Source organism: Tasmannia lanceolata, unplaced genomic scaffold (genome assembly GCF_043159265.1).
Source record: "Tasmannia lanceolata isolate RefF3 unplaced genomic scaffold, GAP_Taslan_0.1 ptg000012l, whole genome shotgun sequence".
Taxonomy (NCBI): Eukaryota; Viridiplantae; Streptophyta; class Magnoliopsida; order Canellales; family Winteraceae; genus Tasmannia; species Tasmannia lanceolata.
This window is the reverse complement of record NW_027518689.1, coordinates 15210861-15233759: the sequence shown is the minus strand read 5'-3', so window position 1 is coordinate 15233759 and position 22899 is coordinate 15210861. Positions and strand designations below refer to the sequence as shown.

At 45.6% G+C, this 22899-nt stretch overlaps 1 protein-coding gene across 3 annotated transcripts in view; it reads left to right on the top strand.

Moving 5' to 3' along the window:
- LOC143887641 (tRNA ligase 1-like) overlaps positions 1 to 22899 on the top strand; it is a 104839-nt gene that overhangs the window by 4977 nt on the left and 76963 nt on the right. For 2 of the 3 annotated variants that reach the window (XM_077391753.1, XM_077391752.1), the window contains exons 2-7: positions 1225 to 1473; positions 1988 to 2038; positions 3471 to 3553; positions 3736 to 3835; positions 4907 to 4985; positions 18284 to 18407. In XM_077391753.1, the coding sequence (XP_077247868.1) occupies positions 1270 to 1473; positions 1988 to 2038; positions 3471 to 3553; positions 3736 to 3835; positions 4907 to 4985; positions 18284 to 18407 (641 nt within the window). In that variant the 5' untranslated portion in view covers positions 1225 to 1269. Of the gene's footprint in view, positions 1 to 1224; positions 1474 to 1985; positions 2039 to 3470; positions 3554 to 3735; positions 3836 to 4906; positions 4986 to 18283; positions 18408 to 22899 lie in introns of those variants that run through there. The other variant, XM_077391754.1, reaches the window with a different exon arrangement.

Genomic DNA, 22899 nt, shown 5'->3' with positions numbered 1-22899 from the left:
CGTCGAGTCGAAGTCGTTTGTACATAGAACAAGTCAATCCAAGCGACGAATCTTTCGTCATCTCCTCCTTGATTCTTCTTCAGGTTCACCTCCGTATTCAGGATCTCCGTATTGTTCTAGTGATCTTCTCGAATTCCTAATTCCTTAGAGTTTTCAGGATCATCTCCATCGTTCGCAATCTACTTCAGTTCTTTAGGATATATTCTTTACGCGTTCCTCGGGATCCTCTTTGATTTCTGGAATTCCATCGATCATGGGAACACATCGTCGGGTTTGGATGACGACGGACGGCGACCTCCTGAGCCAAAACCCCTTTTCAAACAAAAATGGATAAACAAAAACAAATAAAAATCAAAGAACAAAAATCCAAAAAATAATAAAAAAGTAGTAAAAAACTTAAAAAAATATTAAAATATTTTTCGAAAAAGCTGTTTTCGAACTACACTGGCTTGATCCCTTTCCAAAAGGTACGTAGGCAGCTTGGGTCCACCCAAGTCTAGTCAAATCTTTTAAATAAAACCTTTTCAAACATTTCAAAAACCTTTCAAAACAAAACCTTTTCAAAAACCTTATTTTCAAAATTAATAAAATAGTTTTCGAAAACCTAAAAAAAAAACAGTTTTCAACTAATAATAAGGAAGAAAAAGTGGTTGTCGACGGCACTATGAGATCAACGCTCTCACGAGAGTTGATTTCATTGGACACAGGCCATAGGTAAGGACGATTGCCCTCTCGAGCCTATCAAGCTTGACCCCCTTTTCTTCCGCTCATTTTCATCTTCTGTTCTGTTTTCCATCTTCTGTTCGTTTCCCCCTTTAGCTTTAGCTTTAGCTTTCAACTTTCAAGAAGAGAGAACCAAGGAGATCTGCTACCACCTCACCGATCTTACAAAGACGTAAAATATTTTCATTCCTTTTTATGTTTATCGCAGATTAATTGATTTTGTTCTATCTCTACGATTCCTGATTCGAAAAATTTGCATGAATTGTTGACTTGCCTTGGATTTTATAGATTTATCACTGCTAATTACAATTATTACGATCTGGATAGATAGTTGATGGACCATATTTGTTGTTGCACATGCCAACCATTAGGTATAGAATGAAATCTTCTGGTTCATTGATGATTCAAAAAAAGAAAGAAAGAATGACATCTCCTGATAATATTTGTAGATGGTCCATCTATCTCACCGAATTATATTTCTTTTCATCAATTGTTACGCAGGGAAAAGGGAAAGCTAAGCCAATACCTGACAGACCATCTCCTCTCATGGAGGATGTATTGGCAAATGAATCTATAATCACCAACAGGCTAAGCAAGCTGAGTTTTACAGAAAATGGTGCATCATCTCATACTCCAGTTTCACCCTTACAATTTGTGACGGATTTTACTGTGGACAATCTTACATATTCTCGGGCTCAAATAAGAGCTGCTTTCTATCCCAAATTCGAAAATGAAAAGTCAGACCAAGAGGTAATCTTCTTTGTTTTGTTTTTCTTTATTATATGGGTGAAAGGAATGTAAAGGTTGTAACCTTAATTGCGGTGTGTCAAGAGATAGCTACTAAGGGTCCAATACTTGTGCAGTCTTTTCAGAGTTAGTAAGGTGGCATAATGACCTTGTTGTATTTGGTGTCTTTTACTTCTTAGGTCTTTTTGGACATTTCTTGCTCTCGTCTTTCAATATAATGCAGTTTCCCTTAGTTCATCGTGCAATAGTTTTGTGCTTCTCAATTCTCATTTATTTATTACATTACTTTCTATCTCCTTTTTACTGTCTACGTCCTTTTATTCCCTGGAATTCTGTTTGTTAATGTGACACACCACGGAATGCTTACTTGAGAATTTGTTACTTAAAGAGCAAGCATATAGATAATTTAGTTTATTCATTTGCATAATGAAGCCATGTTTTTTCTTCATGATGTAACATGTTAATACTCAAGTTTCAAGGGTATTGTTCGTTGATTAATAGTGTTTTATACTTGCAGGTTAGAACAAGGATGATAGAGATGGTCTCTAGTGGGCAAGCTACTTTGGAGGTATGTGTGTCACACTAGTACAATTTATTGTCTCTTTTGCTCAACTTGCCCTTTGTTTGAATCTAGGGGAAACAATTTTCCAAAAAATAAAAAAACATCCACTTTTAGTTGCGGAAAGGTGAAGATTGATTCTTCAAAATAGCAGCACTATATTGCGGCATAGATGGCAGTTACGCTTCACACCAGATGGAAAGTAGAAGTCCCTTGCTCTTAAGGAGACTAACACACACTATATTTTCTAAGATGAAAGATTTTCAGGAATCGGGCATCGGGGATAATGCCAGTTGTTTTCCTCACAGGAGGAAAACAACTCTGTTTGTACAAAGTGCAATGAACTTCATGAGAAATAGGGAATGAAGGATTGACCTTCTTGTAGCACTCTTATTCAACTCTGTTCACTCTTAGCTTGTATCAATAATTTGATTGAGAAAAAGAATTTAATAATGATTTTTGGGACTTAGAAGCGAATAATGGAAGTACTTGTTTCTTGAGCTTTTATGAAGACTTGGTAGATGTGCATGGCCAAACAAGCATGGAAGAGACAATTATCTTCAATCATCCAGAATGTAAGCTTGCATGAGAGGTTTGACGGTGCAAAAAATTACTCGACTTAAGCAACAAACGATAGCTGCACCGGTGATCCAACAACAATTTCGTCAGTGTGTGGTTTGCATACGTTACTTCATAATTCAAAACTGACCATCATCTTTCGGAGTTGCTTTCGTCAGAAATTCGATCATGAACATAATTTTAGGATCAAAATGATTACAAGTGTTACCCAACACGCCTAGAAGAGACGAATTGTTCGACATAGGCACCAGGAGTTCCAAATATTGCCAAAGGATACTCTAGTAGTTGCTAACACTAAATTAGAAAATCAGGTCGAAGAGCTTACAAGACAAATGAAGAAAGAGAAGTGGCTGGGAATTTACATGGAGAAAACATTAGCTTTTGCAATTTTGCAATTTGCCTTGCCAGAACCACAATGACATTTCAGAGAATTGAATATGCTCACAGTAAAAGATCGAAAATCTAAGTCAAGAAAAATGCGGATGCAAGATGATACTTCTATCGTTCTGTGCTTACAGGAGTCACCAATCATAGTGTTTGGACCACTACTGAAATTTAAAACCTTGTTCCTAATACACTTAAAATCTAATGTTGTACTTAAGATACATATGCTATGTTGCTTTGCATTGACTTACAGTGTCTTAATGTTGCCGGGGGTTGTTTTGAAGAAATAATTTTTGAACTTGTGTATTTCATTTAATCCTTCTTGAAAATTTTCTAAAGGATTCATTAGCCGACCCCAACTAGTTTGGGACAAAGGCTTAGTTGAGTTGAGTTGTATTCCATTTAACGTACATCAATAAGTTGGTGACCGTGTTGAAATAATCCATGTGACTTGACCTACACGATTTTCTGGTTTCAGGTTTCACTTAAACACTCTGGTTCACTTTTCATGTATGCAGGGCATGAAAGTGGAGCATATGCAAAAAAAAGCTATGGAAACATGTATGGAAAGCCATTGATTATTTGTTTTTTTCTGTTGTTAAATTCATAATTCGATTTCTGTTTTACAATTAATGTTGACTGTTAATTATACTCATTCATTTAACGCATAAAAAAATTATACTTATTCATTTAGCGACTTTTCTATGATCAATGCCTGAACATACATTTTGCTATTGGCGCAGTTATACTGCTGTGGGTGTTTTTGTTCTTGGAAGGATGTTTCTTGAGGCATGGGGTGTTGAATCAAGAAGAAAGCAAGCGGAGTTCAATGACTTCCTTGAGGTAATTTAAGCATTAGAAAGACATAAATTTGCATGATTTTACTGGAAGGTTCTAACTTTTATTCATTTGGACTGCACCACGATCAAACAAAAGCTTAGTTGTGAAAACTAAGACCTATAAACTTCCATCAGAATTTGGTTTAACGTGTAATGCACAATTCAATCACCTAACTGTAAATGTTGATCTTAATTTTAAAAAAAAAAAAAACTCTAAATGTTGATCTTAATTCGCAATCCTACCAAGTTGGAATTATGACGTTTGTAGCGTGACATAGGCGATGATTTAGCTGAATGCACCACCAAAATGTATGTGTTAAGAAATTTAAAATATCTTAATAATAACCATTAAACTTCAAAGCGATTCACAAGCCCTCACCACATTCAAATAAAAGCTAAGTTGTGAAAACTAAGACCTATAAACTTCCATCAGAATTCGCAATCCTACCAAGTTGGAATTATGGCTTGTTTGTGGAGTGATATAGGTGATGATTTAGCTGAGGTAATCATATTTGTATCCTGAAGCCTAATCTCAATTTCTCTATCGACATTAATAGGACTAAGATCCTATTAAGCCTCTGTGGAAGGGAAATCCTCTAGGGAAAATTTCAGAATCTTTCACAACAAACGGAGATCTGACTTGGCACCCACATGAATGTCTAGGCACACACAAATCAGGGCACTCACTCACAAGTGTCCGGAATTACCTCAATTGTGAATGGAAAACATACTTGATTAATTTGTCTTTTGTCTTTTAAAAGTAGCTATTTGTTAACTGTTTTACGCTCATGTTCCTGCTTTTCGCTCACCTCAACAGTATTTTATCCTCAAGGAGTGTCTAGAGAAATACTACCATTATTTGCAATTTTCGGATATGTATAATAGGGAAGTCACTTGAGTTTCTTTTAAATGCCAGTTTTCTTTTATAGCTTATTAGGTAATGTATGGTGTGCTAATCAATATTTTGGCATGGTATACTTTTGAATTTGCTGTAGAGAGGATCAGATTATTGTCCCCATATTTATGTATTTCAGACAAACCACATGCTTATTGTCTCCATGTTTATGTATTTCAGACAAACCGCATGTGCATATCAATGGAATTGGTCACTGCTGTTTTAGGAGACCATGGGCAACGACCTTTGGAAGATTATGGTATGCATTTTTTTTTTTTTTTTTGTTTTATTTTTTCATTCAATCCAGAAGTCGGTACAAAATTTCCATACAATAAGACCACTTCGGTATTATGCTAAAATTTATACATTTTGGTATGAACTTCTGAAGAAATTCTAAGTCACATCTTAATCAACTCTAAGATAATTTCAGTTTCCTTGCTTAGGTTACTTTGTGGTATTTGCCACAATTATCCATCTATTTTGTACATGAGTTGACTTGTTTGAGAGTTGATTGACCCTTCATAATTGTCTTGTAATCAAATCTTGGTAATTAATCTTGGGGTCAGGATGGTCTACGTTTGATTTGCTACATAGTGTAGAAAAGAAAATCACTTCGAATCCTTTTGACTTTTGATGAAGCTGCATATGCTTGCTAATATGGTGTCGTCCTATCTTGAATTTTGATTGGAAGCCTTAGGATATTGGAAAATAGAAGATAATTGATAAAAACGTACGTCCAGTGCCGCTTCGCTATGATAACCAAGCTGCCATCCACATTGCGTCAGATGTGGTTCTTCATGAGTGGTTGAAGCACATTGAAGTTGATGTTTACTTTTTTTGAGAAAAGATCATTGATGAATCTTTTGCTCTTCCATATGTCTCATCATCGCATCACCACTTCTCTTCTTTAGGCTACGTGTATCAAGCTGGGCGTGTCAAATATATGTGGCCCAACTTGAAGGGGAATGTTTTAATGTATTATAATGATTTTTGAAATGTCCATTTACATGTAGTTAGTTCATTGTTAGGTTTAATTCTTTGTTTTTCATTGTTTACCCTCATTAAGTAATTTGTAATAAGATGTGTTAATATATACCAAAGGCGATCACTTATCATCTTCAGTTCTTCACTCACAAATATTTCTCTCCTATCTTCCATCTCTTTACCTCTCTTCTCTTCTCTTCTATTTTACTCAACTGATTCCATCAAACATCACTTCTAATATAAGATGGGCCTCATCCAAATCATGGTTTTAAATTTCTGTTTCGGTTTCGATCGCCACGTAAGCAAAAATGTTTAGTGATGGGGTCCGAACTCAGTACTGATGGGTCCGAACTCAGCAGCCAATTGGCTATTGACGCGTGGCCCTCACAGGGACCGCTGGAAATCCAACACCTGTCCTTGCTAGGTGTGACACCTGGACCAATCAGGGGCTTCCACCTACTCCTCTTAGGTATGAGACCTGGTCCATACAGAGGCCACCACCTGTCCTGGACAGGTGGCTTGGAACTACCACCTGTCCTAGACAGGTGGCTCAGAATCACTATAAATAGCCTTCACTAATGCTAAGGTGAGGGATCTGAAAATCAAAACTCTAAGCTTTTGCTCTGACATTGCTCTGCACTCCTGCTCATACTGACTTGAGTGTCGAAACGCCCGTCCGGAGTACCACTCCGGGTTGGTCCTCTGACCATTTTCTTTCTTGTCTGTGCCCTTGTGCAGCGCAGGACTCCACCAGCCCTTCAGCCGTGACTTGTTAGCTCAGCCCATCCAGCCCTACCATAACCTGTTACCAATTTTAGACCTAACAGATTTGGCGCCATCCGTGGGACCCCGCAACAAAAAGCTGTTCGGAACCTCACTTAAGCAATGGTAGGAAAACACGGAAAGCATGTGCAAACCTCCCGGACGACCCGGGCTACAGCCCCCCGCGAAGGGAGAAGCGAGCGATTGGCCTCGCAGATAGAGGTCGGGGCGCCAGGGGAGCGCAGTCCGACTCGGTCGGACCGTTCAGACCCTACCCCGACCCCAAGGGAGATGCGGGCCCTTTTTCAAGAGATGACTGCTGTAATTGCGCAGTTTAGAATCCGGCCACCGCACTCCAGCAGCACCCAGCCGAAACCTCTCAGCCCGCCCAGCGGAGGGGAAGCTCCCGCCGAGAGCACACGCCTCCGCCCCGGGAGCAGACTCGCCACTCTACAAGACGAGATCACCTCTCCGGGGACAATCATGTGCGTCCCGAGCCTCGCTTACATCACCGGTCACGATCGCCCTCCGTACAAAGGCATGGCAGCAAGAGAGACGCCACGCACGGAGCGAAGGAGTCCGGCCAGTCAGTCCGGATCAGCTATGAGCCCGCCAGCAAGGAGAGAGAGGCCCGTCCACCGGGCTGAGGAAAGAGAGGACCCGGTGTTGCGAAGGATCCAGCAGATCGACCACCGGATCGAAGAGCTCGCCAGAGAGCAGGGCCGACCTGCCTCCCGGATCTTCACAAGCGCTCAACCATTTTCAGACAGAGTGCTCAGCGCGGAGGCCCCCGCGGGCTGGAAGATGCCCCAGGTTCCGCAGTATGACGGGACCACCGACCCCGTGGACCACCTGGAGACTTTCAGGACCACAATGCTCCTCCACGGGGTGTCGGATGGATTCCTTTGCCGGGCATTCCCCACCACGTTAACCGGAGCAGCGCGGGACTGGTACTCGCGGCTTAAGCCCAGGTCCGTGGACAATTTTGACGATTTTGGGGATAACCTGGCCCGCCATTTCATGAGCAGCAGGAGACCCAGGAAGACGACCGCTTCGCTTATGGCCCTCAGGCAGGGAGATGATGAGGCTTGAAAGTGTTCGTTGGTCGCTTTAACAGGGAAGCTCTCCAGGTCCCTAACCTGGATCCCTCCGCGGCCACGAACGCCCTTCTGGCCGGCGCTCGATCAACTAATTTCAGGCGAGCAGTGGCTCGGCGCAACCCGCAGTCTCTCGCAGACCTGATGGCCGGGGCGGAGGAGTACATCTCTGTGGAGGAAACTCTCGCCGCCCTGGACTCCGCTGGCAGAAGAAGGCCCGAGGAGAAGAAGAAGGAGAGAAGCACTCCCCGCAGGGAGAGAAGCCCTTCTTGAAAGGGGAGAAGCCCCCAAGCGAGAGAGCATTACACGCGGCTGACCGCGTCCAGAGCACAAATCCTGGCAGCCATTCGGAAAGAGGACTTCATCCGTTGGCCGGAGAGGCAGAACTCATCGACGAAGAAAAACATGTCCCAGTACTGCAGGTTCCACAAGGACCACGGCCACGACACCAACGCGTGCCTTCATCTGAAGGAGGAGATCGAGCAGTTGATCAGCCGTGGGTACCTGGGAAGGTACTTGAAGAATGATGACAACAGAAGTGAACGCAAGGAAAAACCGAAGCCCAGAGGCAGAAGCCCTCGCGGCGCTCAACCTCTAGGCGACCGCATTCAAGCTCCGGCCCCGGCCAGCCCCCCTCCTCAGGTACCTCAACCTCAACCTCATGGTGTTATTGGTACCATTTCAGGAGGGCCGACCGCAGGAGGAACCTCTTCATCAGCCCGCAGGACATATGCCCGGCAGGTGAACGCCGTCCATACCTGCAGCAAGAAGGCCAGGCTAGAGAACGAGATATCCTTATCAGATGCAGATCTCGATGGCCTGATCCTCCCGCATGATGATGCCCTGGTCATCACCATGCTGGTAGCCAACTGGGAAATGAAGAAGATCTTGGTCGACAACGGGAGTTCCGCAGACATCCTCTATTATCACGCTTTCGAGCGGATGCTGATCGGAACCAACCGCCTGAAGCCGGCCAACTCGGATCTGTTCGGGTTCTCTGGAGAAGTTGTCAAAGTCGAAGGGCAGATCGAGCTTCCAGTTCTTATCGGGGAGCCGCCCTGCCAGTCCGTCGCCATGGTAAACTTCTTGGTGGTAAGGGCCAAGTCGGCCTACAATGCTATCTTGGGCCGCCCCGGCCAGAATCTCCTCCGAGCCGTTCCTTCCGCCTATCATCAGAAGATGAAGTTCAGTACACCAGGGGGTGTAGGGGAAGTCAGAGGGGACCAGCCCCAGTCGAGGCAGTGCTATGCAGCGGCGCTGAAAGGAAAGAATGCGTCCGAATCTCTGCCGATCGAGCTGTTTGATCTAAGGGATGAAGCCCAGATCACAGTAAACGAGCCGGCCGAGGACGTCATATCCGTCCCGTTGTATAGCGATGACGACCAGAGGGTTGTTCAGATCGGCTCTGCCCTGCCAGAGGCCGCGCAGCAGGATCTTGCTCAGTTCCTCAGAGTGAATGCAGACGTCTTTGCCTGGGCTCCTTCAGACATGCCCGGTATCGACCCTGCAATCAGCACCCATGAGCTCGGGGTTGATCAGACCTGCAAGCCCGTGAAGCAGAAGAGGAGGCACTTTGCACCAGAAAGGCGAAGGGCCATCAGAGAAGAGGTGGAAAGGCTTCTGAAGGCAGACTTCATCCGCAAAATCCAGTATCCGGACTGGCTCGTGAATGTTGTGATGGTGAAGAAGTCTAATGGGAAGTGGAGGACGTGCATAGATTTTACAGACCTGAATAAGGCCTGCCCGAAGGACAGCTACCCGCTCCCAAAGATCGATCAGCTCATCGACGCTACTGCAGGTCACGAGCTGTTAAGTTTCATGGACGCCTTCTCAGGATATAATCAGATCAGAATGCATGAGTCCGACATTCCGAAGACGTCCTTTGTAACCGATCAGGGGACTTATTGCTATCGAGTTATGCCTTTCGGACTGAAGAACGCAGGGGCCACCTACCAGCGGCTCGTCAACAGGTTGTTCAAAGAGCAAATCGGCCGCAATATGGAAGTCTACGTGGACGATATGCTGGTCAAAAGCAGAGCTGCCTGTAATCATGTTGCCGACCTCGAAGAAGCATTTCAAGTCTTGAGGGAGCACAACATGAAGCTCAATCCGACCAAGTGTACGTTCGGCGTTGGAGCGGGCAAGTTTCTGGGCTTCATGGTAAGCCAGAGAGGGATAGAAGCGAACCCTGAGAAAATCAAGGCGGTGATGGAGCTGACTCCACCCAGAACTATCAGAGAAGTACAGCGCCTGACCGGACTAGTAGCTGCCCTGGGGCGGTTCATCTCTAAGTCCGCAGAAAGATGTCTTCCATTCTTCAACGCAGTCAAGGGTATAAAAACCACGCCCTGGACTCCGAAGTGCCAAGCGGCGTTTGAGGAGCTGAAGCAGTACTTGTCCTCTCCACCGTTACTTTCGAAGCCAGAGCCAGGAGAAGAGCTGATTCTGTATCTCTCAGCGGGACCTTTGGCGGTCGCGGCAGTACTGATCAGAGAGGAGTACCACCAACAAAAGCCAATCTACTATGTCAGTAAGGTCCTCCATGATGCAGAGACAAGATATCAGCGGGTCGAGAAGCTCGTATACGCCCTCGTTATGGCGGTCAGAAAATTAAGGCCGTATTTCCAGGCGCATACGATCAAAGTCCTGACAGGACAGCCCCTGAGGCAGATCCTCCACCGCCCAGACACTTCAGGTCGTCTTGTGAAGTGGGCCGTGGAGCTCAGCGAGTTTGACATCAAATATCTGCCCAGGCCGGCAATCAAAGCCCAGGTTCTTGCGGATTTCATAGCTGAATGTACCATGCCAGATTCAGACCCCGGGTCAGAAGCAGCGCTTCCTACAGCAGCAGAACCGGCTATATCCGAGCACCAGGTCGAAGCTGAAGCGGTTCCGCTTGCAGGGCCCGAGGATGCACCTCCTCCGACCAGTCCGCTTCCGTGTTCTGAAGAGCCGCTCTGGGAGGTGTATGTTGACGGATCTTCAAATAAAGGTGGCAGCGGTGCCGGACTAGTCCTCACAGGGCCAGATGATTTCGTCCTGAATTATGCCTTGAGGTTTGGATTCCGTGCGTCAAACAATGAGGCAGAATACGAAGCTCTCATCGCCGGAATGAACCTCGCCACTCAGGCCCGTGCTCAGAAACTGAAAGCGTACTGTGATTCGCAGCTAGTCGTATGTCAGATTCAAGGAGTATATGAGGCCCGTGAAGAGCGAATGATCAAATATCTGCGAAGGGTCCGTGTCCTGGCCGGCAAGTTCGAAAGTTTTGAGCTCATCAGAGTCCCCCGGGCTGAAAATACAAAGGCTGATGTGCTCTCAAAACTAGCGGCTTCAGGCTACACCGCTCTCAAAGAAATCCGTATGGAGTTTCTAAAGACCTCCAGTATTGATGTCCAGCCCGTCGCAGTAATGCAGATCGACGACGAGCCGTGCTGGATGGATGAGATCATCAGGTATTTGCGCAGCGGAGAACTCCCCGAGGAGAAAAAAGAGGCCCGTAAGGTCGTACAGCGGGTGGCAAGGTTTTCATTTGACGGCGAGACTCTGTACAAGAGATCTTACACCCTCCCGTACTTGAAGTGTCTCCGGCCAACCGACGCCCTGTATGCCCTGCGAGAGACCCATGAGGGGATTTGCGGAGAACATCTTGGGGGCAAGGCCCTGGCCATCAAAGTCCTTCTAAGAGGCCTGTACTGGCCTACATTGAGACAAGATGCATTGAGCCTTGTGAAGAAGTGCGATAAGTGTCAGAAATTTTCTCCCACCGTTCACCAGCCTGCCGTGCCAATGGCTCCGATCATCAGCCCTCTCCCTTTTGCTATCTGGGGAATGGACATCTTAGGTCCTTTTCCCCCGGCCTCCGGAGGCCGCGAGTTCGTCGTTGTCGCCATCGACTACCTTACGAAGTGGGTAGAAGCTGAACCCCTGGCCAAGATCACCGAGCAGAACGTCCAGAACTTTTTCTGGAAATCAGTGGTATGCAGATTTGGGATACCGCGGGTCCTCATAACGGACAATGGCAAACAGTTCGACTCGAGGAATTTCAGAAAGTTTTGTGCGGATCTGAAGATTGAGCAAAGGTTCACTTCCGTGGCACACCCTCAGACGAATGGGCTGACCGAAGTGACGAACAGGACTCTGCTGCAGGGGATAAAGAAGAGACTGGATGATAAGGCCGGACGCTGGGCTGACGAGCTGTACCATGTGCTCTGGGCATATCGGACTACCCCACGCACTGCAACGGGTGAGTCGCCTTTCAATCTCTCCTTCGGAACAGAGGCTGTGATCCCGGTTGACATTGGCGTTCCTTCCCCAAGAATTGTTCACTTCAATGAACAGCTTAATGGGGACGGGTTCCGTGCCAACCTCGACTTGCTTGAAGAGGTCCGTGAGGAGTCACAGATCAGGCCGCAGCGTATAAGCAAAAGGTGTCTAGATACCATGACACGAAGATCCGACCAAGGGAGTTCCGCACAGGCGACCTAGTTTTGAGGAAAGCGGCCGTCTCCCAGCCAAGAAGGGTGGGCAAACTCTCCCCGACTTGGGAAGGGCCGTACCGAGTCAAAGAGGTCATCCGTCCAGGAAGCTACCGCCTAGATACACTTGACGAGCAGCTGCTGCCCCACGCCTGGAATTCCAGAAATCTTCGAATATACTATCAATAGTTTTTTCCTTTGCCTTTGAAGGCCTGTAAAGAATCTCTGTAATGAAATTTCAAAAAGAAATAAAGTGGAGTTGTCACTAAACTGTGTCCCTCACTTTTGAGTCACTAATATATGCCAACTCCTCCAAAAAGACTCTAAGTGTTTGCAGACTTAGCTCTTATTCTAAGTGTTTGCAGACTTAGAGAACAGCGGTGGAGCACTCCGGCGCGTCCAATTTGGTGTGGAGACCAGTTCCGACCACATGGACCCGCCCTAGTGAAAACCTCCTCAAAGACCTGCCCGGCCTAGGCGTCTACATCCGAAGCCGGCCAGGATATGGCGCAACCGCTAAACGCCAAAACACCTGTCCGGCCTAGCCGTCTACATCCTTAGCCGGACAGGATACGGCGCAAACGCCAGGCGCCAAAAAGACTCTAAGTGTTTGCAGACTTAGCTCTTATTGTAAGTGTTTGCAGACTTAGAGAACAGCGGTGGAGCACTCCGGCGCGTCCAATTTGGTGTGGAGACCAGTTCCGACCACATGGACCCGCCCTAGTGAAAACCTCCTCAAAGACCTGCCCGGCCTAGGCGTCTACATCCGAAGCCGGTCAGGATATGGCGCAACCGCTAAACGCCAAAACACCTGTCCGGCCTAGCCGTCTACATCCTTAGCCGGACAGGATACGGCGCAAACGCCAGGCGCCAAAAAGACTCTAAGTGTTTGCAGACTTAGCTCTTATTCTAAGTGTTTGCAGGCTTAGAGAACAGCGGTGGAGCACTCCGGCGCGTCCAATTTGGTGTGGAGACCAGTTCCGACCACATGGACCTGCCCTAGTGAAGACCACCTCAAAGACCTGCCCGGCCTAGCCGTCTACATCCGAAGCCGGCCAGGATATGGCGCAACCGCTAAACGCCAAAATACCTGTCCGGCCTAGCCGTCTGCAGCCTTTGCCGGACAGGATACGGCGCAAACGCCAGGCGCCAAAAAGACTCTAAGTGTTTGCAAACTCGGAGACAGAAGTGGATCAGTCCGGCTAATGACATCCGGTTAACCACTCCGGCTCGGCAGAGAAATGAGGAAGAAGCACAGACAACATACGTACAAAAACAAGACAGCCGTACAGACAGTTAGACAAAATTGAATTTGTATTCGAATTACAAAAGTGCTCTTTTCGCCGAGCTGGCTTACAAAGATTGAGCCTCTCAGGCCATTACAAAAAATTTACAAAAAATAAGAACAGGAGGTATGCCCGGCCACTCAGACCTCCCCGTCGGCCGCCTCGTCGGTGACCACCTCTGCAGCAAGGGCTGCATCCTGGCCGGCCTCGGCGGTTGGAGGGGTGACCTCGGAAGCCAGAGCGACTTCCTGTTCTACCTCGTTGGGTTGGGAGGAGCCCACTTCACCTTCTTCCTCGTCCTCTTCATCCTCTGGAGGTGCGTACGGGACGTCCAGTCCGTCCAGAGAGATGTCGGGGTAAGCCTTCTTAACCTGCTCAGAGCAGAGGAGGAACCCCGCCTTATAGGCTTGGAGGCCCAGGTTGAAGAACTGTGTGTCCTTCCTCTCTTCGGCCTCCCGTACTGCCACTTTTACGGCAGCCTCGACAGCCGCCTTTTCCCTCTGGTCGGCTCTCTCCCTCGCAGTTAGGAGATCCTGCACGGCTTGGTTCTTGACCCTCTGCACCTCGTCCTTGAGACTGTTGCATTCGGCCTCTTTGACCTGGACGATTTCACTAAGTCCGTCCTTGTCCCTCTGGAGCTCGCCCTTCTCGGACTGTATCTGTGTGAGCGTGTCAGAGAAGAGATAACTCTTCTTTGCCATGTCTCTTGAGTATACTTGGAGCTGATAGAGGGCGGAGGCGATCGCCTCTGCGCAGGTCTCCGGTGCCTCTTTCTCGACTTCTCGTCGGTCATTCGGGAGGACGCCCTGGAACATTAGTTCTGTGGCCACCCGGCTATCACCTAGGCCGGTGTCCGCCTTTTGCACCGCCCAGTTTGGGCGAAAAACATTATCAGCTCTCGCCGCCGTGGCGGCGGGGATACCCAGCACTGGCCCGCTGTGTCGGGGCTCTGCCTCCCGTGCAGACCCTGAGCTCTGCCCGGTGAGGCTTGGCCGGCTCGGCTTGAATGCGAGCTTGTGAGTCGCCTGGCTACTTTTGAGGGGATTAGCCAGCGCGACCATCGCCGGGGTTGACTCCGGCACCTTCCTTTTCTTGCCCTTAGGTTGGGGCTGTTCATGCGTTGGGGACGATTGGGAGCTCTGCTTTATTCTGTCCATCATGGACATCTGCTTCACCATTTCTGAACGTAAAAAACAGAACAGAGTTAGAACTACAAAAAAAAGAGGGGGGGCGAAGGAGTCAGAGGAAAAGAAAGGAACAGTTCAAAATATAAGAGCTGGCCTAAGAACATTTACGTACGTGCCGGCGTCGCACGGCTGACACCGAGCTCCACCAGGACGGCCTCCTCGGAGAATTTCGAGCAGTTTGTTTGACCGCGCTTCAGCTCTTCTTTGATCAAAATAAAGGTCATGTAGTCGTAGCCTTTGAGGACCGGCTTTCGACTAAGACTCTTGGTGTCCGGCGTTCTCCACTCCAACGAGAACGGCCATTGGGAGCTCTGCTCGGTGTCCCAAGCATAGAAAAACCTGTTCTTCCATGTGTGAATGGAAGTAGGTATGCCAGTGATCATTTTCACCTCGGGCCGTTGGCTGATGTAGATCCAACCGCCGTCCTTATGCCTCTTCAGATGCGCACACATTCTGAAGACGGGCAGGGTGGGGTTCCTACGGACCCGGACTCCCAAAAGGTGCAGGAAGCCGACCAGCGTCCTCCAAGAGTTCGGCACGACCTGTGTGACCGCCAGCCCGTAATAATTCAGCACCTCAACAAAAAATGGATGCAAGGGAAGTCTGAGCCCGGCCCGTAAGGCTTCTTCGTATAGGCATAGATCTGCACTATCGTTGCTGGCCCGGTCCCCTTCAACGGCCGCCCTCAAAAGGTACTGGTCAGGAATACAGTATTTCCCCCGGATGGCCTGAAGTTTGCCCGGGCCTAGATGATTCACCTCGTACAGAGCCCCAACGTTGTACTGCGGGTTGGCCTCCATCCGTGCCTCTGCTATTACCTCTACGGGTGCGCGCGGCAAGCGAGGAACTTCAATATGTTCTTCGTCGTCGCTGGTTTCTACCCGGTGCGGTCTGTCCCCACGGACCGGGATTGTGTCTAAGTCCACAATCTCTTCCTCTCCGCTCTCCTCGTCTACTACAATTATTACCTCCTCGTCCTCAACACCAGCCTCCGCAGGAGAGGTCGGCCCTGTCCTCTCCGACGCCCCGGACCCACTACTACTACTAGTCGAGCCGGACTCCTTTGAGCCGGAGTCCGACTCGGAACTGGTGCTAGACATTAAAAAGGAACAAAAGAAAAGCTAAAAGAAATTACCGAACTGAGGTGCTGACTGAAGATCTCCGGGCTCACTGATCCAAGGCGGGCAGAAAATCGACTAGCCGAGCAGTTCAGAAGGAGAGGAGAATGTAAAAAGTGAAAAATGAAGAGTAAAAACTCTGGTATATATAGGCTTGGAAGAGCGGGAAAAATCCCGCCCTTTTCCCACCAGCCGGAGTGCGCCACGTCACCTACCGCATTAAATGCGCCGCTCCGCATTAAATGCAAGGTACAAGTTCCAAAGCGCTGAGCGTTCGCTGGAAGACAACATATCTGTCCGGCCTGGCCGTCCAACGCCTTAACCGGAGCCGGACAGGATATGGCGCAATCACAACGCGACAAAATACCTGCCTGGCTTTGCCGCCCAGAAGGCTTAGCCGGACAGGATATGAGCGTTCGTTGGAAGACAACATATCTGTCCGGCCTGGCCGTCCAACGCCTTAACCGGAGCCGGACAGGATATGGCGCAATCACAACGCGACAAAATACCTGCCCGGCTTTGCCGCCCAGAAGGCTTAGCCGGACAGGATATGACGCGTTCGCTGGAAGACAACATATCTGTCCGGCCTGGCCGTCCAACGCCTTAACCGGAGCCGGACAGGATATGGCGCAATCACAACGCGACAAAATACCTGCCCGGCTTTACCGCCCAGAAGGCTTAGCCGGACAGGATATGACGCGTTCGCTGGAAGACAACATATCTGTCCGGCCTGGCCGTCCAACGCCTTAACCGGAGCCGGACAGGATATGGCGCAATCACAACGCGACAAAATACCTGCCCGGCTTTGCCGCCCAGAAGGCTTAGCCGGACAGGATATGACGCGTTCGCTGGACAACAAAGGGCCTGTCCGGCCTAGTACCCCGCCCAGGGAGTTTAGCCGGCCAGACCTCTGGTTCAAAATTCGACCAGACCGGATTGTATAGGGGCTCCTGCCCGGCCATGCTCCTTCAGGCCAAGCCACAAGGCCAGATTAGGCCGCCCAGAGGCCCCTGCCCACTGCAGTTTCTCTGTCCCATACCTGAGGCCGGCCTTAGCTGCCCAGAGGCCTCAGGGCCGGCCAGATGCTGCTTTAACCCTCTTTTTGCTTCCCCTAGCCGCTGTCACGACTCGGAGAACCAGGGGGCAACTGATGGGGTCCGAACTCAGTACTGATGGGTCCGAACTCAGCACTGATGAGGTCCGAACTCAGCAGCCAATTGGCTATTGACGCGTGGCCCTCACAGGGACCGCTGGAAATCCAACACCTGTCCTTGCTAGGTGTGACACCTGGACCAATCAGGGGCTTCCACCTACTCCTCTTAGGTATGAGACCTGGTCCATACAGAGGCCACCACCTGTCCTGGACAGGTGGCTTGGAACTACCACCTGTCCTAGACAGGTGGCTCAGAATCACTATAAATAGCCTTCACTTGTGCTAAGGTGAGGGATCTGAAAATCAAAACTCTAAGCTTTTGCTCTGACATTGCTCTGCACTCCTGCTCATACTGACTTGAGTGTCGAAGCGCTCGTCCGGAGTACCACTCCGGGTTGGTCCTCTGACCATTTTCTTTCTTGTCTGTGCCCTTGTGCAGCGCAGGACTCCACCAGCCCTTCAGCCGTGACTTGTTAGCTCAGCCCATCCAGCCCTACCATAACCTGTTACCAATTTTAGACCTAACATTTAGGTTTCAGTTGGAAATTTTGGCGGAAATCCTTTAAAATCACAGAAACATATGCAAATGACAGAGTTTAAAGATTAACTTCAGGAAATGTTAGATTAAGCGCGCGCACACAGACTTTTAGAAATCATCACATAAGCAAGACAACCATCGATAATGGTTTAAAAACATCGAACACCTAGTGACTTGCACTGATGTGCATCTATGATTATTTAGTACATACAAATTTCACATGTAATTCATAGAAATATTTATACATAATACATGCACCACATTTCACATGCAATTCATATAAATATAATTAATTAATACATACTGATATACTATACCATTATTACACTTATGATTTTGATTCATGCATTTCAGTCGTTTCAGTTTCGCCTTCAATGGTGATGGAAATGAAAACATTTCGGTCGTTTCGTGTTGGCTTCGGTGAAAGTTTGAAACCATGTCCTAAAAATTGGTAAAAAGATGTATATACTCAAAATTAGAAACCATGTCCTAAAAAATGGTAAAAAGATTTATATACTCGAAATTAGAAGCAAAATTATTTCTTTTGTTATATAATTTTTTCCTTTTCATCGGTGTGTATTAAGTAACGCTTCTATTCTCATCTTAGTAAGGAAGAGATGGATGGGGTACTACTGGCACAACATGATTATTTATGAGCAATACTGAATTTTGTGATTAAATCTTTCTTTTTATTTTTATTATCTTTTCATTACCAATCTCCTATTGGAGAGTTTCTGGAGCTCATCAAAACTGAAAGTCATAATTGGTCCAAGGGCTATTTAAAAATATTAAAACATATTTCTTATATTTTTCTAGGATTATATATATATATATATATATATATATTCTTCATAGCTCCGTCCCTTGTGGTGATATATGCATGCTATTTGTTGCATTATTTTTTTCTCTGACATTTTCCCCTGATGCTAATGGACTTTTGCTGTTTCTGAGCAGTTGTAGTGACAGCTGTAACCGAGTTGGGCAGAGGAAAGCCAAAGTTCTACTGTACTCCTGACGTAATCGCTTTCTGTAGGAAATGGCGGCTACCAACAAATCATGTTTGGTTGTTCTCAACAAGGTGACAATCCATTCTGCACCTTCACCCGAAGATGAGTTTTAATAGGGGAAAGATTAGGAGCTTGATAAAATTTAATGCAGAATTAACTAGTTTAGGGCCTTGTTAGATACATAATAAGATATTTTTTTTATTGTCACATTTTTATGTGCTAATGCAAAATATTATGAACTGCAAGCGACCACAAATCCTTTTGAATAGATACTTTCTCATTGCAAATGTGCACAAACATGGTGGAAAGCACCCCTGTGAAAGAGCACATGTTAAAGATGATAGCTTAATTAAATGAGCTTGATATATTGGGTGTACAACTGGACGTTTATTCTTAGACGAATATTCAACATGTTGTGTGTAGTCTTCTTTGTTGCTGGCGCGGGTCTTTGGCCAATTGTTTGTGATTTTCTCGGTTTGCTATGGTTTTTTCTCTTCTTTCAATTAAGGGACCCTTATCATTCCAAAAAAAGAAGGATGGCGACTGCTTCTATGATCCTGCCATTGGATGTGAACTTAATGGGGAAACATCATCCTCGTACTCTACAAATTCTTCTTCTTGCATTCACAAACTAGGAATTCTACCATTTTATGAGAGTGATTATAGTTATTAACACAAACATAAGTAGGCGCTAGCTCCTAAGGTGACAAGCATGGGTGAACCCTCTACATTTTTTTAGAGGCAATTGTGATTGACATATGGGTGGAGGCCATGGCAGTGGAATGCGAAATGTGGAGGATTGTCATTGACATAATTATGTAAACATAATCATGTTTACATGAAAAAATGCGTAATGTGATGCATGCATTATGTATAAATATTTATATGAATTACTTGTAAAATTCGGTATGAACTATATTATCAGACATGCGCGACAGTGCATGCCACTTGGTGTTCGATGTTTTTAAACCATTATGGATAGTTGTCTTGCTAATGGGATGGTTTCTAAGTGTGTATTTGTGCTTATTATAGCATTTCATGAACTTTTATCTTTGCATATATTTCTGTGATTATACAGGGTTTCCACCTAAGTTTCCAACAAAAACCGAAATGTTTCTGTTTCCGTGCTGACCGAAACCGAAATTTAAAACCTAGGGTATATATTGAGCAGCCAAAGGATTATGCAACAGCCAATGAAGGGGATTTATGTGCAAGCTTAAACATGCTATTTACAAACTATAGAACGCACCTTGAGAGTGGTTTGAGAGGTTAATCAAGGCAGTCACAACTCACAAGACATTACTGGTAGAGGAGTAAGTCAAATAACTCCTCGTTCGTGAGACACTTAGGGGCCGTTTGGATACGCGGATTTTAGAATCCAGGTTTTTAGTTTGAAAACAGTGTAAAAGAGGGTTCATGATCAAGCTGCTGCCGCTGTGCTGGCAGCGTTTCTTGGATTTTAAGTAAGAAAACCAGGTTTTAGAATTCTCATGATGGGGGAGAGGTTTCTAAAACCTGATTTTCTTACTTAAAATCCATGAAACACTGCAAGGACAGCGGCAGCAGCTTTATCATGAACCCTCTTTTACACTGCTTTCAAACTAAAAGGCTGGAATATAAAATCCGGGTATCCAAACGGCCTCTTTCGTATGTCACTGATTCTGATTTATGTTGATGACACTAGAAGTGATGTAGAAGAGATAAAAAGGATAAAAAAGAGTCTGAGAGAGAACTTGACATTAGAGACCTTGGGGCAGTATGTTCCTTCCTAGGTGTTGAAAATGAGCGCAGCAAGGAATGACGATGAGCCAAAGTATGTAACCGATCTCCTTAAAAGGATCCAAATGCAAAATTGCAAACTAGTTAACCCTCTAGCTATGTATAATAAAAGATGTCTGAGAAAGAAGACGAGAAGATAAAAGACTATCTGATATATCACAGTATAGTAAGTGCTCTTTAATGTCTCGCCTTCACCACTCCTGATATTATGCAATAAATCAGGTTTGTCAGCACATGCATGAGCCTAGAGAAGAGCATCTACATGTATCCAAACGGTCCCTTGATGTTCCATGTTTTTAAACCATTATGGATAGTTGTCTTGCTAATGGGATGGTTTCTAAGTGTGTATTTGTGCTTATTATAGCATTTCATGAACTTTTATCTTTGCATATGATTCTGTGATTATACAGGATTTCCACCTAAGTTTCCAGCAAAAACCGATACGTTTCTGTCTCCGTGCTGACCAAAACCGGAATTTAAAACCTTGGGTAATATATGGAGCAGGCAAAGGATTATGTAACAGCCAATGAAGGGGATTTATGTGCAAGCTTAAACATGCTATTTACAAACTACAGAGTGCACCTTGAGAGTGGTTTGAGAGTTTAATCAACGCAGTCACGACTCACAAGACATTACTATTAGAGGAGTAAGTCAAATAACTCCTCCTTCGTGAGACACGGAGTTAGACTCAGCCTTGATATACGAGCAAGGTCAAAGCATAAAAACCTAAGCGAATCTCGTTCAACCTTGCTCCTCGGCCTTATTTAAAGGCTTGTGACTCCTTTAGGTTTGCACTGATTCCGATTGATGTTGATGACACTATAAGTGATGTCGAATAGATAAAAAGGATAAAAAAGAGTCTGGGAGAGAACTTGACATTAGAGACCTTGGGGCAGTATGTTCCTTCCTAGGTGTTGAAAATGAGTGCAGCAAGGAATGACGATGAGCCAAAGTATGTAACAGGTCTCCTTAAAAGGATCCAAATGCAAAATTGCATACTAGTTAACACTCTAGCTATGTATAATAAAAAAATGTCTGAGAAAGAAGACTAGAAGATAAAAGAGTATCTGATATATCACAGTATAGTAAGTTCTCTTTAATGTCTCGCCTTCACCACTCCTGATATTATGCAATAAATCCATTGTAACCCGAGCCAAAGTATGTAACAGGTATCCTTAAAAGGATCCAAATGCAAAATTGCAAGCTAGTTAACACTCTAGCTATGTATAATAAAACAGATGTCTGAGAATGGGATGGTTTCTAAGTGTGTATTTGTGCTTATTATAGCATTTCATGAACTTTTATCTTTGCATATGATTCTGTGATTATACAGGATTTCCACCTAAGTTTCCAGCAAAAACCGATACGTTTCTGTCTCCGTGCTGACCAAAACCGGAATTTAAAACCTTGGGTAATATATGGAGCAGGCAAAGGATTATGTAACAGCCAATGAAGGGGATTTATGTGCAAGCTTAAACATGCTATTTACAAACTACAGAGTGCACCTTGAGAGTGGTTTGAGAGTTTAATCAACGCAGTCACGACTCACAAGACATTACTATTAGAGGAGTAAGTCAAATAACTCCTCCTTCGTGAGACACGGAGTTAGACTCAGCCTTGATATACGAGCAAGGTCAAAGCATAAAAACCTAAGCGAATCTCGTTCAACCTTGCTCCTCGGCCTTATTTAAAGGCTTGTGACTCCTTTAGGTTTGCACTGATTCCGATTGATGTTGATGACACTATAAGTGATGTCGAATAGATAAAAAGGATAAAAAAGAGTCTGGGAGAGAACTTGACATTAGAGACCTTGGGGCAGTATGTTCCTTCCTAGGTGTTGAAAATGAGTGCAGCAAGGAATGACGATGAGCCAAAGTATGTAACAGGTCTCCTTAAAAGGATCCAAATGCAAAATTGCATACTAGTTAACACTCTAGCTATGTATAATAAAAAAATGTCTGAGAAAGAAGACTAGAAGATAAAAGAGTATCTGATATATCACAGTATAGTAAGTTCTCTTTAATGTCTCGCCTTCACCACTCCTGATATTATGCAATAAATCCATTGTAACCCGAGCCAAAGTATGTAACAGGTATCCTTAAAAGGATCCAAATGCAAAATTGCAAGCTAGTTAACACTCTAGCTATGTATAATAAAACAGATGTCTGAGAAAGAAGACGAGAAGATAAAAGAGTATCTGATATATCACAGTATAGTAAGTGCTCTTTAATGTCTCGCCTTCACCACTCCTGGTATTACACAATAAATCAGGTTTGTCAGCACATGCATGAGCCTAGAGAAGAGCATCTACATGTATCCAAACGGCCCCTTGGTGTTCCATGTTTTTAAACCATTATGGATAGTTGTCTTGCTAATGGGATGGTTTCTAAGTGTGTATTTGTGCTTATTATAGCATTTCATGAACTTTTATCTTTGCATATGTTTCTGTGATTATACAGGATTTCCACCTAAGTTTCCAGCAAAAACCGAAACGTTTCTGTTTCCGTGCTGACCAAAAACGGAATTTAAAACCTTGGGTAATATATAGAGCAGGCAAAGGATTATGTATCAGCCAATGAAGGGGATTTATGTGCAAGCTTAAACATGCTATTTACAAACTACAGAGTGCACCTTGAGAGTGGTTTGAGAGTTTAATCAACGCAGTCACAACTCACAAGACATTACTATTAGAGGAGTAAGTCAAATAACTCCTCCTTCGTGAGACACGGAGTTAGACTCAGCCTTGATATATGAGCAAGGTCAAAGCATAAAAACCTAAGCGAA